Below are 18,045 nucleotides of genomic sequence, written 5' to 3' on the forward strand. Positions count from 1 at the left end.
ATGAAGAGGAACCAAAGGGACAACCCCCCCTGTGGAAAAGCAAACTCTGCATCTGATCCCAGCTCATTTACCAGTGAGTTTTTGTCAGGGGTTTGGGGATCAGGGGTGGTTGGAAAAATTACCCATCTTCAGCTGCCACCCAGGAGGTGAAAAAAAAAAAAAAGTTGTCACCATCATGTAGGACTTTCCACTCCTTTTATTTCATTGATTTAGTGGATTCTCATTCTCTCTTCCTTTTCTTTTCTGGAAGGGAGAAAAGTGATACAAACCAAAGCCCTTCTACAGCATCAGCCCTTCACTGCAAAATATATTTATACAGATATTATTTGGGTTTTTTTTTAAAAAAAAACAAAGACTAAAGGCTAAATGATTGCAGTCAGGGAGCCACCCACCATTCAAGCAGTGGCCAGATCCCATTTCCAGCCAGAAGTACCAGTCCTTTTTCAGATGACATTCCAGGGCTGAATTCTCTTTTTCTCAATGGAAGGGAGAAAGACATTTTCTTTTCTGGTTCAGAAGAGGGAACCCAAGAGGACCAAGTGGTGGGAAGATGGACCTGCAAAAGCTGAGCCTCAAAAGAAAGCCATGCCCTTTTAGAATTAAAGCAGAGAGGGATAAAACAAGGGAACAAATTCACAGAAGGAGACATCAACTTCTCCTTTGCTTAGGAGCTGGGGAAGCTGCTCCTGCTTAACCAGGAGGCACGGGGCAGGAATTACCAGGAGAGTCTCCACAGCTCTGTGGGAGGTCAAGCTCCATGAACATCAGGGTCCCTTCTGGCCCTAAAATCTATGAATCCATTGATGCTCTGAGGCTTAAAAAGCAGCAGCTGCTCCTAGGCAGCACCTAGTTCTCATAAGCATTTGGAATAATGGATCCATATTGTGCCAATGCATACTAATGTTAATATACATTTGCAGCACACAATGTGATGGCTTTGGAGACACCCGGGTGTCAGATTGAATCAGTGTCAGTGACACACCATACCAGGACTTCATGGCAGGTCCCTGTTGGCTTCTCCAGCAGGAAGCTTTCGGTTCTTTGAGATGCTGATGTTTACCCTTTATGTTTTCTGCAGGGGAAAATAAAAAAGAATCAAGAAATGGTACCAGGCCCACGGCAGAACTGGTGTCTGGGGTTGGTAGTGAGCTGCAGCCTGGTTTCCTCAGGGTTAGAGATGTGGATGGGAAGGGAAACAAAGAAGCTGCACGAGGAGGGACCAAAGAGTTCAGAGGTGCAGCCTTCTGCTCTCTCTGTTCATCTCCTCCCATGCACTGGTGCACAGAAACGAAGAGCCAGAGGCTGCTCTCAGCTCTGTGCCTCCTGTCCCTGCTGAAGGCCAGAGAGGTTGCACCAAGCATTTGTGAGCCACAGACCTGAGCCAGGTTTCATTCCGCCCTTGGCTTGCAAGTGCAGCGTCAGGTTCAGGTTCTGCAAAGAGAAAATGGCCCCTTGAAAATGCTGCTTTGGCTTGGGATGGTGGGGAACACAGGAGGAACACACTCCCACCCCCTGCACCCACCTACAGGGCCCCCCTCCCCCGGGGAAGCTGCCTCAAATGTCATTGCTTTATGGTGACCCAGGAGAACAGAGCACATCCCAGCACATCCCCACTGGTTTGAATGCTCCTTGTTCCCTCAGCTAGTCTGATAAATCAGCCCCAGGGCTGGGGACAAGAGGGTTTTGTCACCCCTCAGGTGCTGCAAGGGTGAAGGTTGCTTGGGGACTCACCTGCAGCAAGGCCTGGGTGGATGGAGGTCTCCTCAGGAGCCCTGCAATGCCTTTTTGGGGCCCCATCCCACACTCTGGCTGTGGGGAAGAGACCTTCTGAGGTCTGCCCCTTTTCCATCCCCACCTCCAGCCATGGGAAGCTGCTTTGAACAGACACATTAAACCTGTGTTCCCCCCACCACTCCCACGGTGATTTTTGCCTGCACCAAAAATTCAAATAAAACTTAAAAGAGCATGAGTAGCACTGAAAGAAAAATGGAAAGAAAACCAACAGCTTCCCAAGCCTGCAGGGACTCTGCTCCCACTTCATCCCTCCCCACAGTGCCCTGCTGCCAGGTTTTCCTCTCCTAATTCTTGGGCACCTTGGGAAGTCCAAGAGACTTGATGGGACACTCCCTTGACCAGAGCAGGTGGGGCTGCTTTGGGGTTGTGTATTTCCTCTGGGGACAGAGGAGAGGGCAAGGCAGGAGGGAAAAAAAAAAAGCACGGTGGCCATGTGCCCAGGTGACAGTGACAATCCAGCCAGGCTCACCAGAGCAGCACAGCACGTTCAGCAGCTGATGAGGTTGGAGAGGTCCCTTCCCTGAGGCCATGGAGGCTTTTTGCAGATCCCTGCCCAGCCTGAGGTGCTTCTGGCCCTGCTCCTCACCCAGGCTGTGGAACAGGCGTTGGAGAGGTCCAGGCCAAGCACTCAGCGCCCCTCCTGGTCCCGAGGAAACCCCAGGAAGGGCTCTCTGCTCTGGTCTGCACAGAGAGGAAAAAAAAAAACCTCATCTCCTGGTGCTAAATGGTGGGGCTGGGGGACAGTGTCACCAACCCCCGAGCCTGGGTACGTCAGAGAAGGCAGGGCCACCCAGGCGGGTGTTGCAGGGGGAATGTGTGTGTGTGTTCAGGCTGGTGTGTGCACGTCACGCGTGGTGTGTGTGAGCTACGTGCACATAGATGAACACACATGAAGAACGGAAGGGAACATGCCAGCTGGGGGCTGCGGGAGAGGACGAGGCAGACAAAGAGCCTGGCAGGGGCAGAGCCCGGGCCCCTCTCCGGGGTGTCAGGGCTGGAGGAAGCCAGACCAGCCCCTGGCAGGGTCCCGGGGAGGAGCCGGAGGTCTGGCCGGTTCCCTGTCCCCAGACTGGGGAGGGGGATGACTCGGTGTTTGTGCAAGAGGAGAGGCAGGAGGTGTCTGAGCATCCCCCCCTCTCCCTGCCACTGGGGGCTCGTCACTTCTTCTCGGCCAGCTGGCTGCCCCGCGGGGCTTCCTCCCTCTCTGCCCTTCGGGTTTTAATCGCAGCCCCTGGAACAGTAAAAAAAAAAAAACACAACCAACCAAACCAAACAAATCGAGCTGAGACTCCGCGAGTCCCACCCCCGGGGGGAGAGGGTCCCCGGAGCTGGGGGGTTCCGTGGGCAGCCCCGCTCCCCTCGGGATGGAGGAGCTGGGGGGGGGCTCCCAGGAGGGTCTGCAAATGATCCCCTCGTGTTTGCCAAATTTCCAGTCTTTCTGGAAAGCGCGGTTTTCTGTGGGAGGGAGAGAAACGGGAAAGGAAGGGGAAACCAGGGAAAGACGGAGAGATGAGTAAGGAATGTGTGAGTAATGAGAGGGAAAAAGGAGAAGTAGGGAGAGGGACAGAGGGACAGGGGGACAGAGAGACAGAAAAGGAGAAAAACAGAGTGGAAAAAAAGATAAAGAGTTTTTAAAACCACAAGAAAGAGAATCAGAAGGAAAGAAAAAAGGGGGAAACGAGGAGAAGAAAAATAAAGGGGAAAAAAGGAAAAGGAGGAAAAAGAAGAGAGAGGAAGAACGAGCAGGAACGAATAAAGGCGGAGGGGAGAGGTGGGGGGGGGGCGGGACGGGCGGTGGGGCCGAGAGGTTCAGCACCCTGGAGAGCTCCGAGCCACCGGCCCCGCGCGACTGCGGGGACACGTGTGGGGACACGGGGGGACACACGGGGGGACACACGGGGGGACACACGGGGGGACAGGGCCGGGCAGGGCTCGGGGCCGCAGCTGGCGGGGTTCCGCCATCCCGGGGGCACGGGGGGGGGGGGATGGTTCCGTGCCCAGCCGGGAGGTGTGAGGGGGGAGCAGGGACCCTGCTCAGCCACCAGCCCCCCCCCCCCCAAGACCATCAGCTCCCCACCCCAAGACCACCCCCTCCCCGCCGGAGCTGCCCCCGCCGTCCTGGCTGCTCCCATTGGCTCCACGGGACTCGTGAATTTGAAGGGGTTCCCAAAATAACTCCCCTGAGTGTGTGTGTGTGTGTGTTCCCCCCCGCCCCGAGTAGCCCACAGGACCCATGAGCAAGAAAAGCGGGGGGGGGGGAGCGCTGTAATCCTGCCCGCAGGTGCGGGCCGTATGTTCCCCCCCCCCCCCGCCCTCTATTTCCCAAGAAAAATGAAAGGAGGGGAAAGGGGCTGGAGAGTGGGGGGCAAAGCTGAACGTCCCCGCCAGCTTGGGGGGGGGAAGTCCCATGTTCAAGGGCTGCCGGAGGCGGGGGGGTTACACCCCTCCCCAGCCCCGACGGGAGCAGCGGGGCGAGCTCCCTTCCCCTCTTTGCCTTGAGAACAGCACCGCGACCTCCCCCCCCATCTTCAGCCCTGCCCCAACATCTCCGTCCTGTCCCCTCATCCCCCGCCCCCCCCCCCCCCAAGCTCCGGGGCTTCTTTCCCCTCCAAGGTGGGCTCCCCACGCACCGGCTCGCTCCGTCCCGCCGCCGCGCAGCTCCGCGCTTTGCCGCCGGCTTTTCTCATGCAGATTCGTTCCCTCTTTCACACCTCCCAAACAAAGGCAAACGGGGGCATCGCCTCGTCGTGTCAACACACACGCTCATTAGCGGGAAAGGCGGCGGGGGGAGCGGGTGGGAACGGCCCGAGCAGCCCCTCCGGGGGGCGTAAAGGGGGGGGGGGGGGGGGGGGGGGGGGGGGGGGCGGTGGCATCGACGGGAGGGAGGAAATTTGGAGCGAGTTCTTCACAGCATCCCCCTCTCAAAGTCACTAAGTTTCCCGGCTGTCTCCGGTTCAGTTGAGCGCGACACACGCTGCTCACAAAGCCCCCCCACCCCCCCACGACCCCCGCCCCATCATCCGGTATCGCGGGGAGCGGCAGCCGCGGGGGTCCCGGCGGGTCCGGGATAGCCCCGAAGAACCGTCGAGGAGATGGAAAGGGGGTCCCGGGATGGTGCCGGGGCTAGGAAGTGCTCGGGTGGCGGGGGGGGGGGGGGAACAATTAAATCTTCGCCAATTACCGCCGCCCACGGAAAGAAAAAAACCAACACAACAAACCCTGATTAAAACTGCGGGGAGGGAGCGGGGCTGGGAAACCGCGGCCGGGGAAAGGGGGACGGGAGTGGGGAGGTGACAGAAGCGACATCTCGCTCGACGCTGGCAGCCCCAAAAACCGGGGGGTCCCGGGAGCCCCAGCAGTACCGCGGGGGAACCGGGACCCTCCCGAGCCCGGGCGGGCACCGACGGGCCGCTCAGCCCGGCTGACCTCGCCTGATCTTTTTCGTGTTTTCATTTTGATTTGAGAATTTTTTTTCTCCTTTTTTTTTTTTCTCCCCCTTTTTTTTCTCACACTTTTTTCTCCCCCCCTTTTTTTCGCCCCCCCTTTTTTTCGCCCCCCCTTTTTTCATCCCCCATTTTTTCCCCCCCTTTATTTCCCCCCCCCTTTATTTCCCCCCCCCTTTATTTCCCCCCCCTTTATTTCCCCCCCCTTTATTTCCCCCCCCTTTATTCCCCCCCCTTTTTTTTCATCCCCCCTTTTTTTTTCCCCCTTTTTTTTTCCCCCTTTTTTTTCCCCCCTTTTTTTTTTCCCCCTTTTTTTTTTCCCCCTTTTTTTTTTCCCCCTTTTTTCCCCCCCTTTTTTTTTTAATATATATTATTTTGTCTCATTTTGTTGCGTTTATTTTTTTCCATGTAAGGCGCCCGGACCGAGCCCGATCCCGCCGCCTTTCTCCCTCTCCCGCTGCTTTTCCCTGCCGCCAGCATCGGCACCGCTTTTCGTTTTGTGCCGTTTCTTCCCCCCTCCCCGAAACCCCGCGCTGGAGCTCGGAGAGCAAGAAACAATAAATTCGTTAAAATAAGAAAAGGGGGATAAATAAAACTAAAAATCCCCCGCTTCTTCGTTTGCAATTGGGCCGCGGTGGGATGCGGGGGGGGGGGGGGGGGGGGGGTCGGTTGTTTGTTTTCTTTTTCAAACCTCCCCCCGCCGTTTACAGAAACACCCGAGGGGAGCAAAGAACCAGCGGGGTGGGGACACACACACACACACACACACAAGGACCCCCGGTTTTTTCCTCGGGGGCCCCTTTGAGGAGCGGGGGAGAAGATAAAGCGCGGGGGGTGCGGGTGGCAGCGTAGGGGATGCGGGGGGCTCCTCGGAGCTGGGGGGGGGGGTCTCTTGGTTTGCCGGTGGTGTGAACGCACAGACACTCTCCTGCACCCCCATAATACAGAAATTTCCATGTCCCAGCTGCCTTCCCCTTTTAACCTTGGTATTAATTTAGGACGGATCTTTTTAAGCGGCCCTGTAATGCGTTCAGACGCTGCTGGAGGTTTATCTCTTTTTTTTTCTTTCTTTCTTTATTCTTTTTTTTTTTTTTTTTGTACCGTGGGTTATATTTACACCCCAAACAAAATAATTACACTTTTGTTGGAGAGAAAAAGCTGGTGATTAGGCTGTGGCTCTTTGCAGCAAACCCTTTCTCAGTGGTACACCAGGACAATTTTTCACGGCTGGGTGAAATCAGACGCGGGAGGTAATGAATCCTGTGAGCTATTTAAATTTACAATTTGTAACGCAGTCACTCAGAAACGCCTATGGCCCGGCGAGGAGATGCTTGCTGGGTTTGTTTAATGTTAAAACCTGCACCGTCCCCCCTCTTACCAGGGGGAGAAGAGGGGAAACGCGGGGAGGAGAAGCCTCGCCCGCCCCTAAACCAGCAGAAGCCCCGCGGAGGAGCGCGGAGAGGCGCGGAACCGAGCTGGGTTTCGCCGGGCAGAGCCGCGGAGTCGGACCCCGCTCCGCGTTCCTCGGCGTGGCCACCGCCTACAACCAAAAATAGTTGGAAATATCAACCAAGTCGTCGTCGGAGCATCCGAACAGTCAGATAATTAATTACAAAACACAGGGGGAATATGCAAACCGCGTATTACAAATTCTACAGGGCTTAACTGATTGGAAACAGATTATTATCTTGTTTGTCTTTTGTCTGTTTCACTTATCCCTCTGCCGTCTGTTGTGTTGTAAGTTGATACACTTTATTCTTGAAAGGGGATTTTATTTATACATATATATATGTCTTAAATTCCATCAACATCTTGTGTAAGCGCTGCTGCTCCTCCATGCATTACCCTGTTAAAACACAATAGGTTTATTAGTTACATATAGGAGGATATTATGGGGCCTGAATTACCATCTGTTACCATAGGGGAATGTGGCTGAAGGGGTGGGCTGGGGGGTGGGTTTTTTCCCTTTCTCCTTCCCCTTGGCTTTCTTTATTCCTTTAATTTCAAACGAAAACTAAAAAAATAAAAACAAAATTAAAAGGGGAGGCAAGGGCGCCGGTGGGGAGCGGGATTCCCCCCAGCTGGAATTACCTCCCCTCCGCCACCGGGACAGCGAGGGGGTCCCCGGCTGCGGGTACCGGCTGCAGAGCAGCATCGCGGAGGGGAACCGGCCCGGTAACGAGGGCCACGGGGGTGTGCAAGGCGGTGGGACCGGGCTGTGCGGGTGTGCAAGGCGGTGGGACCGTGCTGTGAGGGTGTGCAAGGCGGTGGGACCGTGCTCTGAGGGTGTGCAAGGCAGCTGGACCGGGCTGTGAGGGTGTGCAAGGCGGTGGGACCGGGCTGTGCGGGTGTGCAAAGCAGCGGGACGGAGCTGTGCGGGTGTGCAAGGCCGTAGAACCGGGCTGTGCGGGTGTGCAAGGCAGCGGGAGAGGAACCAGTGTGCGTGGATCCGGGCAAAGTCGGGAGCGCTGCTCCCGCACCCTGTGCTGCTGGCTCCCAGGTTGCTCACACGCACTGGTTTATCCATAGGGTTATCCATGGGAGCCTGTCAGCCCGTCGCATCCCACCCTCTACCCCCCACCCCGCAGCCCCAGGACCCGCAATCGGAGCTGGGGGGGGGGGGCCCTGCCCCAGCCGCCCCCCGCTCATCCCGCGGACACGCGTGTGCCCGGGGAGGTGTGGGTGTACATCCTCTCCACACACACGCGCACCGCCGGGATGTACCTCCCCGAATACTCCCGTAGCGATGGGTTTTAGGAGAGCCCGGCGGGATGCGGGGCCAGCCCCGCTGCCCTCGGCCCCTTCCCCCGCATTCCTTCCCCAGCCCCAGCCGCGGAGCCTCGGGGGCTGCAGGGCAGCGACCCGGCGGGTGGGCAGGGCCCTGCTCCGCACCTCTCCGCACCGCTCCGCGCCCCGAACCCCCGGCAGAACCAGCGGAGCCCCCGGGAAATTCGGGCAGAGCCAGAGCGGGAGCGATCGGCAGCCGGGCCGGTCCCTCGTCCTCTTCCTTCCCTTCCCCATTTCTGTCCTGGTTAATTTATTGCCTTTTATATTTCTTTCCTTCTCTCTTCCCTTCCTTTTTTTCCCCTCTCTCTTTGTTTTCTTCTCTTCCCTCCTCTCGCTCGCTCGCTTCGGCGCTTTTCTTTCACCGTTTCCTTTTCATTTTCTTTCTTTTCCACTCTCGCCGTTCTTCCCTTTTATTTCTTCCCTCCGATCATTTTCCCACTTCCCTTCATTTTTCCTTCTTGGGTTTGTTTTTTTTTTTTTCTGTCTCATTTCCTGCCTTTTTAATTTTGATTTCTTTATCCGCTCCTTTATTCATTCTCTCCTTCCTTTCCTCCTCTGATTCTTTCTGCGCTTTTCTTTCGTTTCTCCTGCGATCTCTCCTTATTTCATTCTTTTTTCATTTTCGTTTCCGTTAATTTCTTTTTCCTCACTCTCCCTTTTTTTCCCCTCCTTACTCTTTTCCTTTTCTCTTCTATTTTTGTTTTCCCTTAACACGTTTTCCCTCTTTTCCCCCGTGCTTTTTCTCTCTTTATTTCCCTGTCCTTCCTCTCTCTTGTCCCTTAATCCCTCTCTCCGTATTTTCTTATTTCGATTCCCTCTCTTACCACCGACAACCCTACCCGAGGGCACACAAAAAAAAACCCACTCCCACTTCCCCGCTGATGACTTTGTGCCAGGTTTGGGGCTTTAGGGGGGGTTTTGTTGCTGCTTTTGTTGTTTTTTCTTGCTTTCCTCGGCAGCGTTTCCGCGCCCCGCGGGATGTTCCGCGGTTACCGGGAGCCGGAGCGAGCTTTGAGGGAACCTTTTAACCCCGGAAATAAACCGAATTACATTTAAATTTATAAATGTAGATATTTGGGCTAGAAAAACGAGAGGGGAAAGGGGGAGTTGGGGGGGGGGAGGAGGTCTTCACCTGCCCTGTCTCCTTCCACCTCCTTCTCACGGCCGGACCCCAGGGCAGCTCCATCCCTTTCCCAAATCCCGGGAAAACGGGACGGAGAGGCTGCGGGGCTGCCCCACACACCTCCCGGCTGAGAGCTCAGGGTTGGGGCAGCGACCCCCTGCCCCCCAGAACAGAATAACCCCCTCATCGCCCCCCAAAATAACCCCCAAGCCCTGGGTCCGATCCTGTGCTGCGTCCCCTCCCGCACAGCGATTTGCAGCTCCCTCGCACCTGGAATTAAAGAGAAAAAAAAAAAACAAAACACAGTGTCCGAGGGGGGCAACGCCCCCCCCTCCCCCTCCTCCACCAACCCCGGGTAGCCCACCCCCCCACCGAGCAGCCCCCTGCCGCCTTTATCCCCCCTGGGGGTTACCAGTGAGTTACAGGAACGGGGAAGGGGCGGGAAGGAGACAGGCCCGTGGGACAAAGGCCTGGGGGTGAGGAGGGGGTGCCCAGGGGGGGGGGGGGGGGGGGGGTCCGCATACCTCCGCACAGGGGGAACTTTTCATCCCGCCACACTGCGCGGAGGGGCCGGCCCCCCCCCCTCCCCGCCCCCCGCCTTAAAATTCCACATCCCCCCCCCCCCCCGCCAAACTCCGGCTTTTCCCGCTTGTTGCTCCTCCAAACAAACAACATCTCCCCACGCCAGGACCACAAACCCAACCCTAAACCAGGTGATTCTCCCCCCTCCCCTCAACTCAACTCGGGACCACCACCCCCCCCCCCCCAAAAAAAAAAATATATTAATAAAAACAACCCCAAACAAAACAACAACACATCCCTTTAAAAGAAACCCATCAAAACGAAAGGAGAAGTGGGGGAGAAGCAGTTTTTTGGCGGAGTGTGGGGGACGTGTGTGAGTGTGTGTCCCCTTCTCCCTGCCCCCCCCCCCCCAGCCAGGTACATACTCACTTCGCGGCACAGGTACAAGCCACCCTCAACAATAGAGTCGCGTTGTTTTTTTCCCCCTCTGTGCCAAGCACAAGGCTGGAGCCAATTTAGATATGCTATAAATTAAGAGGTTGCCATGACGACCACCCTCCCATTGGCCGCCACCCGCGCGACGCGGGGCCCGACGTCACCAAATCTGAATAAGGATGCGCGAATTACTAAGGCGGGGGACAAAGCTGGCGATGGGGACAGCATGAGAGTGGCGGTGCGGCGGAGCACAGCGAGGCACCGGGGCTGCCGGGGGGGGTTCATGCACCCCTCCCGCCGCTCCCGCTGCCGCACAGCCCGCCAGCAGCGCGGCCGCCGCTCCGCCGCTTCCCGGGCCGCTCCGGAGGGACCGGAGCAGGAGGGGACCGGGGTGGCTTTTTAATTATTATCCCTATTTCTCTGGGGTGCTTCGGATTGATTTTTTTTTTTAATTATTTTTTAATTATTATTTTATTTTTTAATTTTTTTTTTTTTGGCGGGGGGGACATCATTTTTTATATATACATATATATTTATTTTTTTTTCTTTCTCCGAAGCTCCGGAGAGAAGAAGAAGAAGAAGAAGGGGGGAAGAACTTGACGGTGGCTCCCCTCCCCCTGAATTTTTCCTTATTTTCCTCCTTTTTTTTTTTTTCCTAATTTTTAATTTTACTCTATTATTCTCTATATTATTATTTTTTTCCCCTCCTGCATTTTTGAGCCTCCTCCGTGTGCCTGGCGCGGGGCTGACTTCTCGTTTGTTCGTCTCCAATCCTGACCCCCGCCCCCCCCCCCCACACCCCGGCGGAGGTGATGATGGTGCATTGTGCGGGCTGCGAGAGGCCGATTTTGGACCGGTTCCTCCTCAACGTCTTGGACAGGGCTTGGCACATCAAATGCGTCCAGTGCTGCGAGTGCAAATGCAACCTGACCGAGAAATGCTTCTCCAGGGAAGGCAAACTCTACTGCAAAAACGACTTTTTCAGGTGAGTCGCCGTTCGTCGCCGCCAACGAGAAGCTGCGGAGGTTCCACACCGCGCCCCGGCCCCTGCTGCTTTCCTGGGGTCTTCTCCACAGCTTTAGGAAACGTTTCAGAGGGGGGGTACCCGCTTCCCTGCCCACCCTCCCCCAGCTGCTCCGGCTGGGGAAGCAGCCCCCCGAGACCGGGGTAGCCCCCCAGGGGGAATGGGGGGTTCGGTGGCTGCTGCAACCTGAGGTGAGGGCAACGAAATTGGTGTCCCCACCTTCTCGAGTCTCCCCACGACCTTCCCTCCATCAACACCGGGCCCAGATCCGCCGGTGTCACCGCCCGCCCCGTCGCGACAGGCCCGGGTGGGCACCTCGGGGACAACCCCGGTGTGTGTGTGTGTCACCCCCTCGGGGGGCACGGCCTGGAGCCCCTCACCCCCTTTCCCGGGATCACAGACCCTTAATGAAGACGGTGGCCAAAACCTCGTCCCCTCCAAGGAGGGGGGGGCCCCGCGCTCTGCCTCTCTTTAAACGCCCCTAATGAGGGCGATAAGGTGCCGATGAGGAAATTAGGGGCCGGGATGAGAAGAGGGGGGGGGGTCGATGACTTATGACTCCTAATGCCCTCACTACATCAACGTCACGGGGAGCAGCGAGGAAGGCAGAAGTTGTGCCGCCAACGAAGGGGGAAAAAAAAGGGGGGGGACCCTGCATGGGCACCCCCCGGGCCTGGCAACCCCCGGGGGACACGGCAACGCAGCCCCCGCTCCCAGGATTTGGGACATTTTTTTTTCCGAGCAGGTGTTGGGTTTTAGATTGGGGGTTTTTTTTGTTTGTTTGGGTTGTTTCGGGTTTTTTTTTTTTTGTTATTTTTTTTTATGTTGGGTTGTGTTTTTTTTATTGTTTTGTTTTGGGGGTTCTGGCTCTTTTTTTTGTTTGGTTTGGTTTTTTTTTTGTTGATTTCGATTCGGATTTTGGGTTGGGTTTGATTTCAGTTTGTTTTTTCTCGGGGAGATCTTTGCCAGCAGATTGGGATTTCGTGAGGGGGGGGAAAAAAACCCCCACAATAAAAAGACATCTCCGGGGGGGGAATCACAAAAAAAACCAAAACCAAAACAAAACAAAACACAAAAAACGCTCTACCTCCAGCGAAAGGAAGGAAAACCAGAGATTTCCAAAGCGCTGTTTCCAACCAGGAAAAATCCTTCCCTGTGCCGGGCTGGAAACCCCCAGGATATTTCGGGGAGCTGAGCTACCTCCTCGCCCCCCCCCCCCCCCCCCCCCCCCCGGTTCTGTTGGGGCTGCACGGTGCTCCCCGCACCCACCGCTCCTTTTTTAAAAAAAAAAATCTTTTTGTTTTTCTCCGTTCTGGCCTCAATTTGCCCATTTTCATCCCGGGATTTTCCGGCTGGAGCCCAGTTCCCCCCCTCCCCTCCATTCCACACCGGCTGAAACGAAATCGCCCCCCGTGGAGCGAGGAGGGGAACCCCCCACCACCCACCCCTTCCTTCCCTCCCATCCTGCTCCCAAATCCTGTCGAGGATGCTCATGCGTGTGTGTGTAATCCCGGGGTGGAGACACCCCAAACCCGAGCTCCCTCTATGAAGGTTCTCATCCTCTTCCTCCTAAAGGAAGATGCCAATCGCCCACTCCCCTAAAATCTCCCAGCGTGAGATGCTGGAGGATCAGGCTCCCGCGGTGGGATGGGGAAGGGGTGGGGATCAGCCCATCGCCTCCGGGGTTCGCAGCTCTCGCCTTTTTTCCCCTTTTCCAGGAGGTTTGGTACCAAATGCGCCGGCTGTTCCCAAGGCATCTCCCCCAGCGACCTGGTCCGGAAAGCCCGGAATAAAGTGTTTCACCTGAACTGTTTCACCTGCATGGTCTGCAACAAACAGCTTTCCACGGGCGAGGAACTCTATATCATAGACGAGAACAAATTTGTTTGCAAAGAGGATTATTTGAACTCTCCCACGCTGAAGGAAGGCAGCCTCAACTCAGGTACGAGCGGCTCAGCGCCTGGGGAACGCATCCCTGCCGCTGGTGCCGGCAGGAACGGGCAGCGCTCGACCCCTCCGGTGCTGCCGGCACCTCCCGCCGGCTGGGGATGGAGGTTTGGCTTTGTGGGGTGAGGGGCTGCACCCCCAGCCAGCCCGACCCTACCCCACCCCCCGTTAATCCGTGCAGGAGAGGGAGGGATTTGGGGCGAAAGCTTTCCAACCGGGTGGAAGCTTCTGCGACGCGGACACGAGCGGGTGGCCGAGCTGCAGCCCCTCAGCATCGTCCCCTGTGTCCCCCACCCCCGGCTCCTGCCCCACGCGTGGCCCTTACGGCAAGCGGGGATGTGAGGCAGTGGGGAGCTGGGACCCCCAACACCCCGGAGCCCCCTTCCTACTAGCGTGCCCGCTCCCCCCCACGCGCCACGGGCCTGATCCTTCGCCTCCTTTCACCCAGAGGCAAAGCTCCCATTTGACTTCCTTGGAAGCTGTCTCTGCGTCAGGAGAGCAGGATCAGGCCCGCCCCCGCCGTGCCGGGCCCCCCCGCTCACCCCCTTCCGTGGGCTCTCTCTCCGTCCAGCACCCGGGGCCGGATCCTGCCACGCCAGTCAGTGGGGCCGCTGCTGTGAGCGAGGCGAGTAGAGCTTGGCCTTGGGGGGGATGCTGGCATCAGGGTCCCCTGGGGTGGTGGCTGGGGGCGGGGGGGTGTGAGCCAGGTTCAAAGCAGAGACTGAACCCACCACCCCCCACAAACCCCGACAGGGACCGGTTGCGTTTTTTCCCAGCGGCGCATCCCGCTTCCCGGTGTGAAAGGCGCTGAGAGGGAGGAGGGAATAGGGGGAGAGTCGGGGGCTACGGTGGGCCTGGGGGATCTCCCCCTCCTCAGGTTCCCCCCCCCCCGCCGGCTGGACTGGGCAGTGCTTGCCTGGAGTTCTGCGTGGTGTTGAGGGGATGATGGTTTAGGGGTGCCGGGGAGGCAGAGACGATCTGCATCCCTTGCTGCTTCCCAGCACCGCCCCCCCCAGCTCCTCTCCTGGGAAGCGGGTGGGCCGAGAAGGGCAGAGGAAAGGGGGGGCCGATCTCTCCCCTAAGTCACCCCCTCCCCCCCCCTCCTCCCCCCTTTCCTCTCTGGGTCTCCTTTACAGTGTCCTCATGTACAGACAGGAGTTTGTCCCCGGATCTCCAGGACCCCATGCAGGACGACACCAAGGAGACGGACAACTCGACCTCCTCGGACAAGGAGACCACCAACAACGAGAACGAGGAGCAGAACTCGGGCACCAAGCGGAGGGGGCCCCGCACCACCATTAAAGCCAAGCAGCTGGAGACCCTCAAAGCTGCCTTCGCCGCCACCCCCAAACCCACCCGCCACATCCGAGAGCAGCTGGCCCAGGAGACCGGCCTCAACATGAGAGTCATCCAGGTAGGGCAGCCCCAGCCCCCCCCCCCTTGTCCCCTCACCTGGCAGCGTGATGTCACGGGGCTGGCCGCCCACGTCATTCCCCACCGCAGGACCAGGTTCCTGTGACATCAGAGCTTCAGGGGGTCGATTTCCTCTCGTGGAGCAGAGGCGGGGAAAAGACCCACCTGGGGAGGGAAGTAGAAGGGGTACTGGTGGGGACCCAAGGCTGTGATGACCCCCCCAAACCCCGGGTGCTAGAGAGGGGCTGGGACACTGAGGCCGCTCACCATGAGCCGGGGAAAAGGGGGTAGACAAACCCCATCCGTCCCCTGCCAGTGTCACCCAGCACTGCCTCCCCCCCCTGCTCCTGTGGGCTACCGGGGATCCCCTACCCCGTGCCTTAATGCACCGATCCCATGGGAAGAACAAAAACCAACCCCGGAATGTGAGGCTCCTCCGCAGCATCCCCCCCAAGACCCCCGCCTTGGCTTCCCCCCGGGGCAGAGCGGGATCCCCCGGTAAACCCGGGAGACGGATGCTGAAAGCAAGCAGCTCTGCAGGCAGCCCGGCACTTTCTTACTACACTGATCCCGTGAAGAAAATCCCTGCGGAAACGGAGGGATTAATGGGCTTTAATAGAGGCATTAATAGGGAAGGACTCGCCGGCTTTGCCGGCCGCGGGGCTGCGAGAGCCGCGGCTCCGGCAGAGGAGCACGAGTCCCCGGAGGAACGAGATGTGCTTCTTCCCCTGAGCTGCCCCGTCCACGCGGGAGGGGAGGGAACGGGGGGGGGGAGAGTGGGGCAATAACCCAGACACCCCACCAGGCAGACCCCGCGTGGTTTGGACGGGGCGATGCCCCGCAGGGAGGCGGCTGCGTCTTGCCTTTCCCTTGATCTCCATCCTCACCACCCGGCTTTGCTGACCCCCCCGCCCCTGCAGCAGGTGCTCGTCTCCTTCCTCCCCGCTTTCTGTCACGATCCAGAACTCTTCCCTCACTTTTTCTTTCCTTTTTCCGCCCCCCCACCTCCCTTCTTACCCCCCTATAAGAGACAATTCTCCCTCTTGTATTTCCTGGCTGCCCCTTCCCTCCCAGGGACGCTGAGGACGAGCACAGGGGGATGCAGCCAGAGGGGCAACATTTTAAGGTCTAATTATTCGCCGTGTCACCCCCGTTCCCCTCACGCACCTTTCTGGGGCTATCAGCACTGTGTGCGTGTGTGTCATTAAAAACCACCCAGAGACGGGAAACCCCTTCCCCTCCCAGACGGGTGCAAGATTTCCATCCCATTCCCCACCCAGACTTTGGGGAAGGGACGGGGGGGTCCTCCCCTAGGGGCGTCCCTGCTGTGTGTGTGTGTGTGTGTGTCCCCCATGATGACACCGGCCCTGTCGCAGGTCTGGTTCCAGAACCGCCGGTCCAAGGAGCGACGGATGAAGCAGCTGAGCGCCCTGGGTGCCCGCCGACACGCTTTCTTCCGCAGCCCGCGCAGGATGCGGCCCCTCGGCGGCCGCCTCGACGAGTCCGAGATGCTCGGCTCGACCCCCTACACTTACTACGGAGGTGAGGGACCGGCCGCCGCCCATTCCCCTTTGTTCCTGCCCTATTCCCTCCTCCTCCGCGGGTTTTTCCCCTCCCCCGCTCTCTCTCCCCCGTCCGCGGGGAGCGGAACCGCCGGGGACCCGAGGGGACGGTGCCCGAGGCCACAGGTGCCCACGGCATCTGTGTGTGCAGAGACACGCGTGTGCACACCCCTCGCGGAGCCGTGCCACGCACACACACACACACGCTTGTGCACACCCGCGCACAGCTGCTCACCCCCACGCGTGCTCACTCCCGTGCACACGCACGTTTGCACACCTGTCCCTGCCACTCACCCCCTCCAGCACAGCCCCAGCTGCGGGGCTTCTGTGCCCCTTTCAGGCAGCATTTGTTCCGCCCCCCCGGGCCCGCAGCATATGGACGGGCCCCGCCGCCCCGACGGGACGGGATGGGCACAGCGGGGGTCCCTGCCGCCTCCCCTCACCCCCCGCCCTGTGCAGAGCCCCCCATCACCTGCATTTTCAAATCCTACCCCCTGACGCGGGGCTTTCCAGGCACCCCTCGCTGCCCTCGAGCCCTTCCAGACTCGTCAACATACACAGAATTTTCCCATTACCTGTATAATTTCCCCCCATTATATATACCTATATATTTATTTCCCCATTATATACATATTCCTCACAATATATATTTCCCCCATTCCCTTTATATATGCATATATTTTCCCCAATTAGCTATATAATTTTTCCTTGTTATATACATATCTATATATTTATTTCCCCACTATATACATATTCCTCATAATACATATTTCCCCCCATTCTCTACATTTTTCCCCCATTCTCTTTATGTATTTTCCCCCATTCTCTATATATTCTTCATTATATATGTTTCTCCTCCCATTCCCCATATATATATATATATATATAATTTTTTCCCCCATTCCCCTTGTAATTTCCCCCACCCCTTTATATACACAATTCCCTCCTCATGCCCTTTACAGATATTTATTTTTAGTTAGTTAGTCAGTCAGTGAGTTAGTTATTTCTCCCCATTAACTAAGAATTAAATCTCTTCCCGTTTTCCCCACCCAGCTGCCCCAGCCCGGGCTCCTTGCCCTCCCAAATCCTCCCTTTCCCCCAGACCAGGCAGGGAGAAAACGGGCTAATTTCCCTCTCTGGGCTCAAATTTACAGCGGGTACTTTGGACCCCGCACCCAGGAGCCAGCAGAGTATTTGGGAGGGGGGGGACAAGGCTGGGTATGGGATGCAAGAAGGATTCTGGAAGGTGTTTTTTTTTCCTCCCCATCATTTTTTCTCCCCTCTCCCACAGATTACCAAGGTGACTACTACGGACCGGGAGGCAATTATGACTTTTTCCCCCACGGGCCGCCCTCCCAAGCCCAATCCCCGGCCGATTCCAGCTACCTTCAGAACTCAGGACCCGGCTCCACACCCCTGGGACCCTTGGAGCCCCCCCTAAGCGGACACCACTCCTCAGAAAACCAAAGGTACACGGATATGATCTCACATCCCGACACTCCCAGCCCCGAGCCGGGGGTGACCGGTTCGCTTCACCCCATCCCTGGGGAGGTCTTCAGCGGGGGGCCCAGCCCCCCTTTCTCCATGTCCAGCAATAGCGGCTACAGCGGGGGGCTCCCGCACCCCAACCCGGAGCTCAGCGAGGCGGCGGTGTGGTAGGCTTGGGGTGGGCACGCGTGGAGGGGGAAACCCACCCCCCAAGAAAACACACACCCCTCCCCCGCCTTCCCCCAACCCACGCGTGTCCCCCCCCCTCCCTCCCCAACATCCCGGGCGTCTCGCGACACCGGATAAAGACCCCCCCAACACCCCTCCGATGCCAAAACACACCCCTGCATCTTCCCCATCACTGCAGAGACCCCCCCCCACCAACCCCGGACCTTGACACCCCCCCCCCTCGCTACCTCCCTCTCCTGGCACCTTCCCCCCCGAGCACTGGGAGGGGGGGGTTAAATGGTGCCCAGCCCTGAAGACCCCCCCTTACCGCTGGCATCG

At 57.8% G+C, this 18,045-nt stretch overlaps 1 protein-coding gene and 1 long non-coding RNA gene across 5 annotated transcripts; one reads left to right on the top strand and one right to left on the bottom strand.

Moving 5' to 3' along the window:
* Positions 1–392: 392 nt before the first annotated feature.
* Positions 393–4,585, bottom strand: LOC127391208 (uncharacterized). 3 transcript variants are annotated; one of them, XR_007891015.1, is made up of 3 exons: positions 4,425–4,585; positions 2,381–2,475; positions 393–1,431 (listed from the first exon to the last, which is right to left on the bottom strand). It is a non-coding gene; the product is annotated as an uncharacterized LOC127391208 (long non-coding RNA). The 3 variants fall into 3 exon arrangements; XR_007891013.1 differs by lacking the exon at positions 4,425–4,585 and having other exon boundaries at positions 393–1,072; positions 1,377–1,431; positions 2,381–3,552; XR_007891014.1 differs by lacking the exon at positions 4,425–4,585 and having other exon boundaries at positions 393–556; positions 988–1,431; positions 2,381–3,552.
* A 6,311-nt stretch (positions 4,586–10,896) lies between these two features.
* LHX5 (LIM homeobox 5) lies at positions 10,897–17,760 on the top strand. 2 transcript variants are annotated; one of them, XM_051633623.1, is made up of 6 exons: positions 10,897–11,089; positions 12,847–13,070; positions 13,647–13,700; positions 14,212–14,489; positions 15,865–16,030; positions 17,342–17,760. In XM_051633623.1, the coding sequence occupies exons 1-6, from the start codon at positions 10,917–10,919 to the stop codon at positions 17,707–17,709; spliced, it is 1,263 nt and encodes a 420-aa protein (XP_051489583.1). In that variant the 5' UTR covers positions 10,897–10,916; the 3' UTR covers positions 17,710–17,760. The 2 variants fall into 2 exon arrangements, with proteins under 2 accessions (XP_051489583.1, XP_051489584.1); XM_051633624.1 differs by lacking the exon at positions 13,647–13,700.
* Positions 17,761–18,045: the final 285 nt, after the last annotated feature.

Source organism: Apus apus, chromosome 16, assembly GCF_020740795.1.
Source record: "Apus apus isolate bApuApu2 chromosome 16, bApuApu2.pri.cur, whole genome shotgun sequence".
In the NCBI taxonomy this organism is placed as follows: domain Eukaryota; kingdom Metazoa; phylum Chordata; class Aves; order Apodiformes; family Apodidae; genus Apus; species Apus apus.

What these genes read in the sequence shown, in the direction of transcription:
- LHX5 (XM_051633623.1), top strand. Translation starts at nt 10,917, where the DNA reads ATGATGGTGCATTGTGCGGGCTGCGAGAGGCCGATTTTGGACCGGTTC. An exon ending in GGGCCGCTGCTGTGAGCGAG is followed by an intron (nt 13,701 to 14,211) that starts GCGAGTAGAGCT and finishes TCTCCTTTACAG; the next exon opens with TGTCCTCATGTACAGACAGG. An exon ending in CCCCTACACTTACTACGGAG is followed by an intron (nt 16,031 to 17,341) that starts GTGAGGGACCGG and finishes CCTCTCCCACAG; the next exon opens with ATTACCAAGGTGACTACTAC.